The sequence below is a fragment of the Bos grunniens genome, chromosome 26, assembly GCF_055505025.1.
Source record: "Bos grunniens cultivar Pamir isolate PY7600 chromosome 26, Bosgru_T2T1.0, whole genome shotgun sequence".
Classification (NCBI taxonomy): domain Eukaryota; kingdom Metazoa; phylum Chordata; class Mammalia; order Artiodactyla; family Bovidae; genus Bos; species Bos grunniens.
Window position 1 is genome coordinate 24,853,019 of NC_141190.1, and position 14,784 is coordinate 24,867,802.

General features: G+C 38.2%; 1 protein-coding gene across 8 annotated transcripts in view; it reads right to left on the reverse strand.

Annotated features, from left to right (window-relative positions):
• Positions 1-14,784, reverse strand: part of CFAP43 (cilia and flagella associated protein 43) — a 100,749-nt gene that overhangs the window by 32,647 nt on the left and 53,318 nt on the right. For 5 of the 8 annotated variants that reach the window (XR_015155844.1, XR_015155845.1, XM_086379282.1 and 2 more), the window contains 5 exons: positions 13,558-13,707; positions 11,564-11,694; positions 9,768-9,915; positions 7,615-7,716; positions 6,801-6,878 (listed from right to left, as the gene is read on the reverse strand). Coding sequence is in view for 6 of the 8 variants with exons in the window: in XM_086379282.1 (XP_086235408.1) it covers positions 6,801-6,878; positions 7,615-7,716; positions 9,768-9,915; positions 11,564-11,694; positions 13,558-13,707 (609 nt within the window). In the remaining 2 variants the exon portion in view is untranslated. The remainder of the gene's footprint in view (positions 1-6,800; positions 6,879-7,614; positions 7,717-9,767; positions 9,916-11,563; positions 11,695-13,557; positions 13,708-14,784) is intronic. The other 3 variants (XM_086379285.1, XM_086379284.1, XM_086379287.1) reach the window with 1 other exon arrangement.

Here is a 14,784-nt window from a genome sequence, read left to right on the forward strand (position 1 = left end):
CAGGAGTTGGTGATGGACAGGGAGGCCTGGCGTGCTGCGATTCATGGGGTCGCAAAGAGTCAGACACGACTGAGCGACTGATCTGATCTGATCTGAATGGGACCAGATGCCATGATCATAGTTTTCTGGATGTTGAACTTTAAGCCAACTTTTTCACTCTCCTCTTTCACTTTCATCAAGAGGCTTTTTAGTTCCTCTTCACTTTCTGCCATAAGGGTGGTGTCATCTGCATATCTGAGGTTATTGATATTTCTCCTGGCAATCTTGATTCCAGCTTGTGCTTCTTCCAGCCCAGCATTTCTCATGATGTACGCTGCATATAAGTTCAATAAGCAGGGTGACAATATACAGCCTTGACGTACTCCTTTTCCTATTTGGAACCAGTCTGTTGTTCCATGCCCAGTTATAATTGTTGCTTCCTGACCTGCATACAGATATCTCAAGAGGCAGGTCAGGTGGTCTGGTTGCCCATCTCTTTCAAATTTTCCAGTTTATTGTGATCCACACAGTCAAAGGCTTTGGCATAGTCAATAAAGCAGAAATAGATGATTTTCCTGGAACTCTCTTGCTTTTTCCATGATCCAGCGGATGTTGGCAATTTGATCTCTGGTTCCTCTGCCTTTTTAAAAACCAGCTTGAACATCTGGAAGTTCACAGTTCACATATTGCTAAAGCCTGGCTTGGAGAATTTTGAGCATTACTTTACTAGCATGTGAGATGAGTGCAATTGTGCAGTAGTTTGAGCATTCTTTGGCATTGCCTTTCTTTGGGATTGGAATGAAAACTGACCTTTTCCAGTCCTGTGGCCACTGCTGAGTTTTCCAAATTTGCTGGCATGTTGGATGCAGCACTTTCATATCATCATCTTTCAGGATTTGAAATAGCTCAATTGGAATTCCATCACCTCCACTAGCTTTGTTTGTAGTGATGCTTCCTAAGGCTCACTTGACTTCACATTCCAGGATGTCTGGCTCTAGGTGAGTGATCACACCATCGTGATTATCTGGATCATGAAGATCTTTTTTTGTACAGTTCTTCTGTGTATTCTTGCCACCTCTTCTTAATATCTTCTGCTTCTGTTATGTCCATACCATTTCTGTCCTTTATTGAGCCCATCTTTACATGAAATGTTCCCTTGGTATCTCTAATTTTCTTGAAGAGATCGCTAGTCTTTCCCATTCTGTTGTTTTCCTCTATGTCTTTGCATTGATCGCTGAGGAAGGCTTTCTTATCTCTCCTTGCTATTCTTTGGAACTCTGCATTCAAATGGGTATATCTTTCCTTTTCTCCTTTGCTTTTCTCCTCCCCTCTTTTCACAGCTATTTGTAAGGCTTCCTCAGACAGCCATTTTGCTTTTTTGCATTTCTTTTTCTTGGGGACACATATTACAACATATATGACAAAGTATTAATATCTTCAAGATATAAAGAGCCCTTACAAATCAACCAAAACAACAAAGACAATATAATGGAAAAAATGACTTCAGTTTCAAAATGGACTGAGAATGGGCTTTGCAATCTTCCTTTCTTGCCCCAATCCATAAAATCAAGAGAAAGAAGTGTATAATAAATCAATAAATCCAATACTGCAATCAAAAGAGGAAGAAAGAATCCTTCAGAGCATGGAAATTGGTTCTGAAATATGAAAATCAGTTGGATCTGAATGATGCAGCATAGCCCAAGGGTCCATGGGACAGTATTCCGGCAAAAGGTAGACTGGGATTATCGGCTGAAGTTAGATCTCCTACACATCTTCTTCCGAAGCTTGCTGCACTGTTGTGGTGAAATTACAACAGGGAATTTCAATTATAAAGATGAGCATGCAATAATAAAAAAAATAGTCTCCAAATATTTGGGGTATAACAAAACCACTGAAGAGAGACAATAAATTTAATAAGCAGAAAACTTGTTATGCAGAGAAAAACAGTTAATCAAGCAAGAAGAGTAGAATTTCACAGTAACTAGGGATGCAAAATATTGTATCATCAAAATAATTAAGAGATCATGGAACTGAAAAGTTTAATCTTCAAAACAAACAGAAAATTCAGTAGATGGGCTGAATAGTGAAATGGACACAGTTGAAGATACTGATTGGTAAAAATCAGTTAAGAATCCTCCCTGTGTATAACAAAGGATAAAAAGATGAAAGTGTAAAAGGAAAATCAATAAATGTGTGTGATATATCTAGAAGAACCTGTTACTAATATGACTTTAAGAAGAAGAGAATAAGAGAACTGGGGCCACAATGTTTGAAGAAACAATAGGGAGAATTTTTTAAAGACACAATAAAGCATGAAAAGTCAAGATTTAATGAATAACCCAGGACTAGAAACAGACTGTGTTGAACAAGAAACAAATCCTAAACATTTCCAAAGAGGAAAAGAGTATCACAAAAATAGAAGAATAAGACCAAGAGAAGAACCCATATCAGTGACACTGAATTCAAGAATACAACGGATCAATAGCTTTGGATCAAAGTTTTAAGTGGAAGAAAAACTTTGAATCTCTAATTCTATAGTCAACAAACCATCATTCAAGTGTGAAGTCAAAATAGAGTAATTTGTAAAAATTCAGGGACCCAGAAAGTTCACTAATACCTACCCCTCTGAAAGGATTATTAAGGATATACTGAAGTCAGAGGAAATTCTTACTAAGTCTAAACAAGATTTACACATTTTTAAGAGTTAAAAAAAATACCAATTTAAGCTATAATTCTAACTGATACCAGTGAGACAAAGTGGGAGAAGCAGAAGGAGATGAGAAAGTAAAAAGTAAGAACAAAGTAAGCACACTGGACTGTAATCTGGAGGGTAGATATGATATGACACGGGCTTCCTGGGTGGTGCTAGTGGTAAAGGACCCGCCTGCCAATGCAGGGGATGTAAGAGACATGGATTTGACTGGAGGGTGGCACGGCAACCCACTCCAATATTCTTTCATGCAGAATCCCATGGTCAGTGGAGCCTGGCGGGCTACAGTTCACAGGGTCACAGAGTTGGACACGACTGCAATGACTGAGCATGCATATAGTATGACACACACTAAACCAGAGTTTCTCCAACTTAATGTGCTTGTGAATCACCTGGGGATCGTGTCAAAATAGATTCTTATTCAGGATATCTGGGATGGGGTTGAGATTCTAGGCAATGTCAATGCCTCTGTGCTCTATACCATTAAGCAGGAAGGCACCAGGTAATGTTAAAAAAAAAAAATAGTAAGTCAAGCATGTGGGCTAGAATTTGATTTTTTTTTTGGCCACACAATGCAGCATGTGGAATCTTAGTCCCCAGCCAGGGATTGAACCCTTGTCCTCTGCATTGGAAGCGAGGAGTCTTTAACAACTAGACCACCAGGGAAGTCCCATAGAAATGAAAAAAAAATAGAATTATGGAAAAAAAAAGTCCCAAAATGGTAAAAAAAAAAAAAAAAAAGAAGAAGAAGAAAGAGAGAAAAGAACAATAATAAAAAATGCACAAGCAATCCAAACAGGGAAGAAGGAGAAAGAAAAAACTTGGAAATTAATAGAAAACCCAAAGTAAAATGGCAGGGATTAAGTTTAAACATATGAATAAATATAGTTAATGTGGCTAACTGTTAAGTCGCTTCAGTCGTGTCCGACTCTGTGCTCCCCCGTCCCTGGGATTCTCCAGTCAAGAACACTGGAGTGGGTTGCCATTTCCTTCTCCAACGCAGGAAAGTGAAAAGTGAAAGTGAAGTCGCTCAGTCGTGTCCGACTCTTAGCGATCCCATGGACTGCAGCCCACCAGGCTCCTCCGCCCATGGGATTTTCCAGGCAAGAGTACTGGAATGGGGTGCCATTGCCTTCTCCAATGTGGCTAAATTCATCCATTAAAACTCTTAGATAGGATTTAAAGAAAGTAGTCCAGCTCTATACTAATTAGGGGACATAATAAAGTTGTAAATAAAGCAGTTGAAAAAGATATATAAATAAGAGCTAACAAAAGGAAATAGAGCAAAAATATTAATATAAAAATTAAAGTGTACAGTTAAAAACAGCCAAAGAGGCAAAGATAAATATTTCACAAGGATAAAAGGAGCAATCTATCACAGCAATCTGTCATGCACGTTTTTTCATCTAACATAAATATGATAGAAATACAGGGATAAATTGACAAACTGCTTATCACATCCTAGAAATCAGTTTAAACAGCAAAAACATAAACTTCACTAACACCACGAGATTGATCTAATAGGAATTTAAAGAACATTTTACCCACCTTGCCCCCAAAACCCAGAAAACAAAATATTCTTTCCTAACACATGAAACATGCACAAAAAATGACCAGGTACAAGGTCACAGAGATAATCTCAACAAGCTTTATTTACTGAGCATAGTGAAATAAAGTCCAAAGTTAGCAACAGAAAGATATGCAAAACAATCTGTAAGTAAATAAAAGACAAAACAACCTGGAAATAAAAAACAGAAAAATACATACATGCTTGTAGAAAACCTTTGGTTGATATGTTCAAAATGGAATTAGAAATATTTACAACTAAGCAATGATGAGAAAGTTGCATATCAAAATCAATGCAATGTAGTCAAGTGGTACACAGTGGAATATTTATGGTCACATGCACAGTATAATGGAAAAAACTAGGAAATAAACCACACTTCCAACTAAAAAAAGAGAGGAAAAATAAAACTGAATGAAGGAAGAATGAATAAAATTCTAAATTGATCAAATCCTAAATTTACAAAATGTATAGGTATAAAATTAAGTATAACGTTCTCTCAAAATAACAGAGTCAAATCAATAAAACCATACCTGATTCTTTGGAAATGTTAATAAAATAGAAATTCTGTTGGATAGGGTGATCAAGAAAAAAGATAAAAGTCACAAACATACAGCATTAGGAATAAAATAGAACTATAATGCAAAAATCAGAAGAGACTTAAAAAGTTGAATATTACATAATTTTATATTATACATTTAGACAAACAGTTTTCTAAGAAAATATAATTTACTAAATCTATACCTGAAAAGAAATATAAAACCTGGTAAGACTGATAACCATAGAAGAACTTGAAACAATAGGAAAGAATCAACTCTGCTACAGACATCAGACCCAGATAGTTTTATATGTATGTGGGGGAGGGGAGGAGGGGGTTGTTTATCAAATCCTTTTTAAAGAAATGGAGAATTTCCATTTTATACAAACTATTCCAGAGAACGGGAAAAAAAGTAGAAAGCTACTCAAATCACTTGATAATGCTGTTCTAACTCCAATATGATAATTAGACCAAGAAAGTATATGAAAAATAGACCAATATTATTTATGACTAGAAATACAAAAATACTAATAAAACATTAGCAAGTTGAATCTGGAGTACTACTTAAAATGACCAAAGTCTATCTGAGGAATACAAAGAATACAAAACATCTGATAAATTTCACAATAAAATTAACAATAAAGCCTCCTATAAAACAAGGATATCTAAGAAAAATAGTAGGCATTGCACTTAAAAGTTAGAAATGTTCCCATTAAGGTTAGTAGACAAGCACGTTCTGACCACTATTACATTAGAAGCCCTTACCATAAGATAAGAAAAAGAAATAAAGTAACATAAAGATTGATAAGAGACACATGACTTTCAGAAGATATTGATAGTCCACTTACACAATGCAAGAGATTCAACTGAAAAAGCAACACAACTAAAAAGAGAATTCAGAAAGGTGGTCATATGCAAAATTAGTAACATTCATATCCAGTAGTATCCAGTTAGAAAATGTAATAGAAAATATTCCACCCACAAAGGATCTAATAAGAAACATACACAAAGTCACTTTTAGACTATGAAACTTCACTAAATAACTTGTTAAAAATTTGAAAAAATATATATATACTTATTGATATGTTATATATTATATAAAAGATTTATAACATTTATAACATAAATGTTAAATAATATATATAAACATATGTATAAAATTTCAGAGATGGCAAAGAAATTCTCCAAATCTGTAAGCAGTTATTCTCAATTAAGATGGGGAACACATGTACACCCGTGGCGGATTCATGTCAATGTATGGCAAAACCACTACAATATTGTAATTAGCCTCCAATTAAAATAAATAAATTTATATTAAAAATAAAATAAAATAAATCAGAGTTTTTTACAGAGCTTGACAAAGTGATTTAAAAATTCAAATAAAAAATTGTGCATAAAGAGGCCAACATTTTCTGAAAATGAAGAGCAAAGGGAGAATTACTTTCAAGATATAACCACATTTTATAAATCTATAGCAATCAAAATAGTTTGGAATTGGCTAAGGAAAAGATGAGTGCTCAATTTCAGAATACAGAGTATCTAGAAACAATTCCATATTCATGGGAATCCAGGGAGGCACTGCAAATCAGCAGGAAAAGGAAGGCCACATTCAATAAAATGAATTGGTAAAAGGCAATGTTTATTTAAAAAAAAAGTTAGATCTATGCCTTAGACAAAACAGAAAAATATTTGGAGTATATTTGGCTGAACCACATAAAACAGCAATCTCTGTGGTTCAATCTAACAGTAAGGGCCACCTCTAGATTTGCCCAATGCATGCCTCCATGCTCTTTCCCTCTTCCAGTTGAGTGGGATGAAATCAAGCAAGGCAACCTTAGAAGCCATGTGCTAGAAACAGCAGAGTCTCTGAATGACTGCATGGAACAGAGTAGCCACTGGCCTGAACACCCAGAACCATGATATAGGGAAAGAAAGAAGCTTCACATCCCTATGCCATTATGTTTTTGGAGTTTGTCGTCACAGCTTAGCTGTGATATCACAACACTTACAGTTTTAGCGAGTGCTTTGATTCCTCTTTTTATCTCTTTCCTTTTGTTGGAAAACAATTTAACCTCATTTTTGATGGCCTGGAATGGAACAAGTACATCATTTAGATAAGTAAGAGATCAGAGATACACATGTATGTATATAGATACACAGATAGCACTTCTCTAGAAAAATAAGGAAAAAAATTAAAGACTAATAATATAAAGTGTACATGAAAGAGTAATGATACCACTGCAATACTTTGCTTAAGTCTAAACTGTTGCTATGTAAGTGACCACTGAAGCAACTTGGAACTGAGGTCAATGATAAGGCCAACAGTAAGAAAACAGTGAAAAATTAACCAGAACAGTTGATAAAGGAAAACGAGTCTGCTACTTCCTTGGGTATCGAGCGAGAACAGACTAAATCCGGACACAGCCGCCACCTCTGTCACCCTTCTGCACATCTGAAGCCACAGTGTCTCTTCCTCTGTTCCTTATCCACCCCTTCCATGTAAGCCAACCTTGCAGCATCCTCTCAAATGTACTGCAACATGAGGTGTCACAGTTCATTCTTTGCTTTGGCACACCTGGACACTTTTCTTTGGTTTCACATTAGCCTAGGTACGGTGCTTAAAGCTCATATAACTTAATCTAGAAAGACTGAGCTGTGTTTGGTGTGCTTGCTTACTTTCAGGAAAGTTACACTTATACAATGTAATGCTCTGCCAACCAGTATCTCCACTTTCTAACTTTCCAATGGGTTTTCATAGGAAATGAATCTACTTGACACACCTACAAAGCATTATTTCAAACCTCTTTTATGTTTTACGAATACCTCTTGGCTTTTCTGTTGTATCCATGGAATTTCTTCTATATTACCAACTTTGACTAACTCCTCTTGTGATGAATCAGTGCTTAACTGCATATTCTCAGTTACCTTAGAAGAAGACAGATATTTCTTAAATTAAAAATTCATCAAGTTCTCCTCCTACCCTACTTCATTTCATTGCTTGAATCCCTCTGCACTTGTTGCATTAAAAAAAATACTAATAAGCATTTTGCCTGCTCAAGATGTAATGCTTAATTTTATTCCTTCCAATCTGTCCTTATATCAGCCATGCCCCTTACTGAGAAAGCAACAATGATCACCAAATCACTCTTGGCCTTCTTGCTGTTCCTGTAGACCAGATGCTATGGCCTGTTAAGGCCTGCCCCACCATTTGTGCTTAGGATCTTAATCTTTTCTTCCTTTTTGAGGCCTCTGCATCACCCTTCTGTATCATCCATTTCTGCCTTCTACTGAATCTTTCCCAACAGTATCTAAACATGCTCTGGAACCTCCTGTCCCAGGAAAGCTGCTCTTCACTGACCACCACATTCCCTTTTAGCTGCCACACTATTTCTGTCCTCCCCTTTGCGGCAAAAAGTCTTGAGAGAGTTTGGGATGTCACACTCTGTTGGTTCTCTTCACTGGCCGCTCCTCACTGGTTCTTCTCAATCTCCTTTGCCTCCCTGAACTCTTCTCCTGGTCTCTAGAAGTCGCTCTGTCTTAGTGCCCCTTGTATTTCTCACCATCCACTCTTCCATGATGATCTCACCTAGTGTTATGGCTTTAAATTCCATTCATATACCCTCGACTGTCAAATCAACATCTCGCATCCTGGACTCTGCCCAGAACATTTATACCGTGGCCTACTTGGTATCTCGCTTGGATATGTTCTCATGCTAACAGTGTTCTAACAGTGTTCTCATGCTCAGTCCAGGGGACTGATTTTGGATTTTCTTCTTTCTCCCTACAGTGGCTCCCCTACCATAGCCTCTCCCTTCTCCGTGAGTGGTACCGTCAAGTAAAAGATCTAGGCTTCATCCTTGAGTCCTTTCTTTCCCTTTCCCTCTAGGTCCAACTCATCAGGAGTTCCGTCCCCTCTACCTCTACAACCTGCCTGGAGTCTACCCCTTCTCCACAACACTCTTCTACCTCTATTGCTGATACCTGAGCTTTCTAAGTCCTTGCTCTGTCTGCTTCCACTCCTATGCCTATCTGCTGCCTGTCGAAGCAGGCAGAATCATATTCCACACAGCAGAAGCAATCATTTTTTAAAAAGTGTAAATCAGACCCTGTAAATCCTTTGCTCAGAACACTTTAATAGGTTCTCACTACATGTAAAATTATGTCCAAATGCTACCTGGTTTACAAAGCCCTTCTTTGCCTATTCTTTTTCCCATTTCAAGGACCTCAGCTCCTACCACTCTCCCTTGCTCACTTCAACTGCACAGGTCTTTTTTATTTTTAGGTCTTCAAATGTACTAAGCTCTTTCTCCCTCTGCCCTGAGTACTTGCCCTCCCCCACACTTTTTTTTTAAGTCAAGTCACAGACCTTCTCCTTGCAGGGGCTATCCCAGCCAGTACTATCACACCAACTCCTTTTTATTCAGTAAATAGATCTTGTTACTATCTAATTTTCCTTATGTATTTGATTATTCATGTATCTTTCTCTGCTTACCCCCAAGCCCCAACTGGAATGTAGGCTCCGTGAAAGCAGACATTTTCCCAACTGTTTATGGCTCTATCACCATGGCTTAGCACTCTGTAGGCCCTCAACAAACATTAAATGACTGAGTGAATAAATGTCCTCTGGGTAGACACATTCTAAATAATGCACATGATCCAAAAGTACAGAGAGACTAGTTTGAACAAGCACCAGAATTGTAATAGATTTCTTTTTCCAGATAGACTTTGTACTATGGTTTTAAATTAGGTCTGAAATGTAATATTTGTGATTTTGCTTTGAGAAAATGTAGAATATTTTTCTCTTAAATGTAGTGCATGCTGTTTTTGAAAATCATGGGATATCTGGATAAAGAGGAATATTACTAAAATATCTGCTAAAACAAAACTATAATCTGAAAACATACCAATTTAGGAAGGAAGGCAAGAAAGGAGGGAGGGAGGGAGGAAGGAGAAAGAAAACTGTATTGAAACTCAACTGCATGTTCAGATTCTGATTCCAAATCCAAGGATTCTCTTCTTGTTATACTTAAATAATCATTCTCCTCATCCATGATGGTCTTCAGGTAAGTTGTAAGTTGCTGGCTATATTCAAGAATATCATTGGCTAAGATTCCTCCAAACCGCCTATATTAATAAAAAGGAAAACACATAGGCTGCTGCTGCTGCTGCTGCTAAGTCACTTCAGTCGTGTCCGACTCTGTGCGACCCCAATTTGAAAAAGACACATTTAGCAGTGTTACTTACAGGTACCTATCCATTTCTACACAGAGAAATGTGTGGTCAATTCTCCACAGTGCTCTGAAGCTATTAGGACCCTGCTTCTTAAAGGACAGCACTCTCATGGGCTGCAGGACACAACAAGCTTCTTGATCTCCCTGGGGCCAGCTCTCCCCAGGCTGACCCCATGCCTTATCCTACAGGTCCTCTCTGCTCACCCAGCCTGGCCACTGCACAGAAGAGTTACTGCTCTGGTTGAAGCTTCAGAATGTACCAGGTGCTGTGCTGCCTCACACTGTATATAATCACCTTACCCTGTTCAGTCCTCATAGTCCCTGCCCCACACTGAAGCATTGTTACTTCCACTCAGTACACCAGAGCATCTCAAACTTCAAGCATATCAGCATGGCCTGGAGGGCTTGTTAAAACAGATTCCAGGGCCCCACCCATAAAGATTCTGACTCAAAAATTCGATGAGGCCCAAGAATATGCATTTCTAACAAGCTCACAGGTGCTGCAGATCCCACCTTGAATAACATGGTTGTAGATGATTTAGAGGGGTTGTCAGGTGCCTAAGTAAGTTTTTACTTAAGTTATTACTGTTTTGCTTACAGGAAGCATTATGAAATAGTATTTTTGTGGAAACAAATTGCACATTGATAAGTGGTGTCCACTGGCAGATCAAATAAGGTGACATTTCAAGTCCAGGGCATTACCTGCATGATCTCTATGCCCTGGCCATTATCTGTATGCTTGGCGATTATTTGTTTATTTAGAATTTTAGTTTTAGTTTAAGCAAAGTCTAAATTAATTTAACATTGTCTGATTAGGAAAGCAAAGTCTAATTAGGAAAGTACATCTGTATGCATGTACAGAAACGCACATACCTATGTCAGGTTTTTTAGGGATAAATAGGACTTTTAAAAATGATCTACTGTTCAGAGTTGTCCTCATTCCTTGTGTTCTTCCAACAGATGTTATGATAGGGAGGACTGATCACTTCATAGGTCTTAACTGTGTCCTTTTATTTTTTGTATTTTGATGCTTTGACATCTGGGGTCTTGTCCCTTCCAGGACCAGCAAGTCTTGGAGATAGTAAACAACTTACCTGGAGCTCACCTTTCAAATGCAGACCCACAAGCCCACGACCCCAAGCAAATCCTCTATTGGTCTTTCAAACTTGGGCCACTATTTTCCTCTCCTAGTAATCCCTGGGTCACGTAGTGGACAACTAGCAGCAGCTCCTGTGGCCCAGAACCCACTGAAGTTATCCAAACTAGCCAATCCTAAGCCTGGCTGCTCCTCACCATGGAAACCAAAATGACGACTTTTGTCCATGTTTTCCCTGCTCCCTCTGTCTCCTAACCCTCCCTGGTGCCTCCCTACATGGCCCTCGCATAGCATGGCATCTTCCCTGGTCTTGGGATCATTAGTACAACAGTTGTTTCAATGGCAGTTGTCTCCCGTTACACTGGCCCTGCTATTACCTAAATAATAACATCTGAGTTTTAAAACACCATATTATGTGAGGTTGCTTACTGCAACCTGTACTTACCTCCATCTTAGGTTAACCAGTGTGTTGTCATCTCTCCCATTCACCAGAATGCTCTGTCCATCCATCGAAATTCTCACCGATTGAATCCCGCGCCCCTGGTGAGAATGACTCCGACACCGAGTAAATGTTTCCTTAATAGTTTTAGGAACAAAGTGCAGAAATTACAAGTGCAACTTTACCACAGGGATTTTTTCTAAGGGGGTTACATGCACTTTTGCTTATGGATAAACCTTTTCCTATTTGTTAACAGCATTTTAGTTGGTATGGAGTAGCCTCTTAGTAATACATAGAACTGAAAATTACTAATACAAAATACATTCATCACTATTGATTTGATCTCCTTTCTAGGTAATATGGAAAAAGAGGAATTATTGTCACCAGTAGGGAAATCAGATATGGAAAGGAGAATAGACTTGCTGAGAATGGACAGTACAGGCAAATCCAGATGTCTTCAAGGATTAAGCAAGTCCCCTCGATGTGCAAAGAGGCTGAGCGTGATGAGAGGAGGCGATGGGCACTGAGTGAAGAATGATGGAGGAGGCCAATTAAATCAGTTTAGTTAGAACCCAAACACATCATTAGTTGGTACACAGTGCAATGGTTTAAATTATTTGACCAAAAACGGATTTCTTTGTCACACTAGTTATCAACCATGATAGTTAAAAAAATTTTTTTTTAATTTTTGAATAGGGAATACATTCAAATGTTTCAAAATTTTAAGAAAACTATAAAAGAGTATGCAATGAAATCTCCTTCCTTCCCCTTCCCCAATACCTCCCAAAGGCAATCAATATAATTATACCTTAACTATCCTTTCAGAGGATTTTAATGTATATAAATAAATTTTTATACAAACAATTTTTAATATGAGGTAAAATATGTGTATTACACACTTTGCCTTTCTTACTTATTATAATAATATGTCTTGGGATTCTTTCCATATTGTTGCATTAAGATTTCCTCATGCTGTATTACAGCATAATATTCCATACTTTATTTATGCATGCTTATTTATTTATCCAGTCCTCTGTTGATGGACATCAGGTTGCTTTTACAAGCAGTACTGCCATGAACAACCACCCATATGAGGCATGTTGCACAGAATCATCCAGAAAAACTCTGACATCTTGCTGTCATGCCACTGTCAGTTGTAGCATACATTTACAAACCATTTGAATAAGAGAAAATGTACCAGTTTGCAAACTGTTCATTTAAAAATGATTTGTAAGACATTTAAGGTCTTCCCCTATATAATATGAAAGAATTAAATTGTACTGATAACCAGTACAACTTGATCTCAAAACCTAGAAAAGGGTCTTCCACCAGGGAAGAAGAAACTATTTTCATTTAATTAGAGATCTGAGAACAATGGAAATCAGAAGTGGTGGTAGGACGGGTGACCCTGAAGTCCGCAGCGGTGGGGGAGGGTTCCTCCGGGCCGCAGCAGTGGGGGAGGGCTCGTCCGCGCCGCAGCAGTGGGGGAGGGCTCCTCCGCGCCACACCCTGTGTGTTCTTCCACACCACAGGAAGACGCAGGCTGGGGGTGGGGGAGGGTGGCAGCAACCAGGCCAGAAGCCCTCTAGGCCGTGGAGCTAGCAGCAATCATCCCAGATTTGCACAGCAGTTCACTGTTTCCAAAGAAGTTCTGCATATACCCTCTCCTTTGCTCTTACCATAATCTCACAGGGTGAGAATAAGCAAGGCCTTCCTAATATCGCAAAGGAGCAGTTCAGTGAATTTTCTCGCCACACAATAAGTGGTGATGGAGATGGGCTGGAGCTCATCTACTGCCTCATGTTCCTTCTTTGCAGATCTCCTTTAGAGACTGCATTTCCTCTCTTAGAGACTCAAACCTTGGCACATAACACCATCAGTGGTAAGTAAGTTATGAGTCAATTTACTTAACAGTTCCAATTCCTTTCCTAAGAGCTTTTGCTCCTTATATGAGATCAAGATGCAAATCCCATGACTGGGGGATAAAAAAAGGAGTTTACCAAAGTATGAATATCTCGGATACACAGAATTCCACATTTAGCTATTGTTATGAGCCACAATCCATGTGGAGACAGAGAGAGCATTCCAGGTCCATATTGTTTGCTTTGTATTTTTTGGTATGGCTTAAGAATGTGAACACCACTATGTTCCTGCCAATCAAAGAAAATGACCATATTATAGAAAAGATCAGGGGAGTGGCACCTTGCAGTTATGCGTATATAGTCAGATTCAAATCCAAAAGCATTGTCATTGGAAATAAACTGATACATGATAAAGTGGACACCTGTATTTGCACCACATTTTTTAATCTCTGATTGCAAATAAATGTTCATTTCAGCCAACTAAGAAAAGTCTCCTCTGTATATCAGCTACCATTAAAAATCCCAGCCTACAACTATCTTGATTTTTTAACTAATCCTTTTCAAATACTCCTATCCTCAACTTAAAATAAATGAGTCAATTTCCACCACCATCACCATCCCCTGCCCACCACATTTCTCACATATTCCCACCTTCAAACCTCTGCATGTGTTGTGACTTTTTTCTGGAATGTGCTTCCCCATCCCATGCCCACCAATCTGGCTTTCCTCCCTACTTCAGGAACCCCACCTCCCTGCCAAGATTATACACAATACTTCTCATGTCTAAATCTGAACAATTCTTCACAGTCCAGTTCAACTATTACTTCTACCAGGAAGCTTTTCTTAAATCCTCCTTACTACAAACCATTCCTTCCTTCTTTGAATGTCTTTGTTTCAGACCTTGCTGATAATTGGCTACTCTGAGTGAGAAGGCTTTTGATTGAAGGATTTAGAAAAAGAAGGGTGATATAATCTGGGTCAGTGTGTGTAGCAGGAAATGATGCAATATGGAAGAAGTTTGAAGAGTATGATGAAAGGATACTAGAAACATAGAGGCATTTTGTTTGCAACTTTCTTTAAGACTCAGGTATAATGTTCCACTGAAAATCATCAACGCTGTAGCTCCTGACCCCTGTAGAATGGATTTTCTAATGATAGATTTTTTAAAAATAGTTTTGAAAGTCACTAAACTAATATTGTGTCATCCGAGTGTTTATCTGACAAGTATGATGCATGCGCCACAAGTATGAGGTTGCTCAAATGTATTTTATGATGAATTAACAAATCATGCTAATATATCTAATTTAAAGAAGTTATTTTACTATAATAAAGACATTTGTTAACTGGACTAGAGTGTTAAAGGGT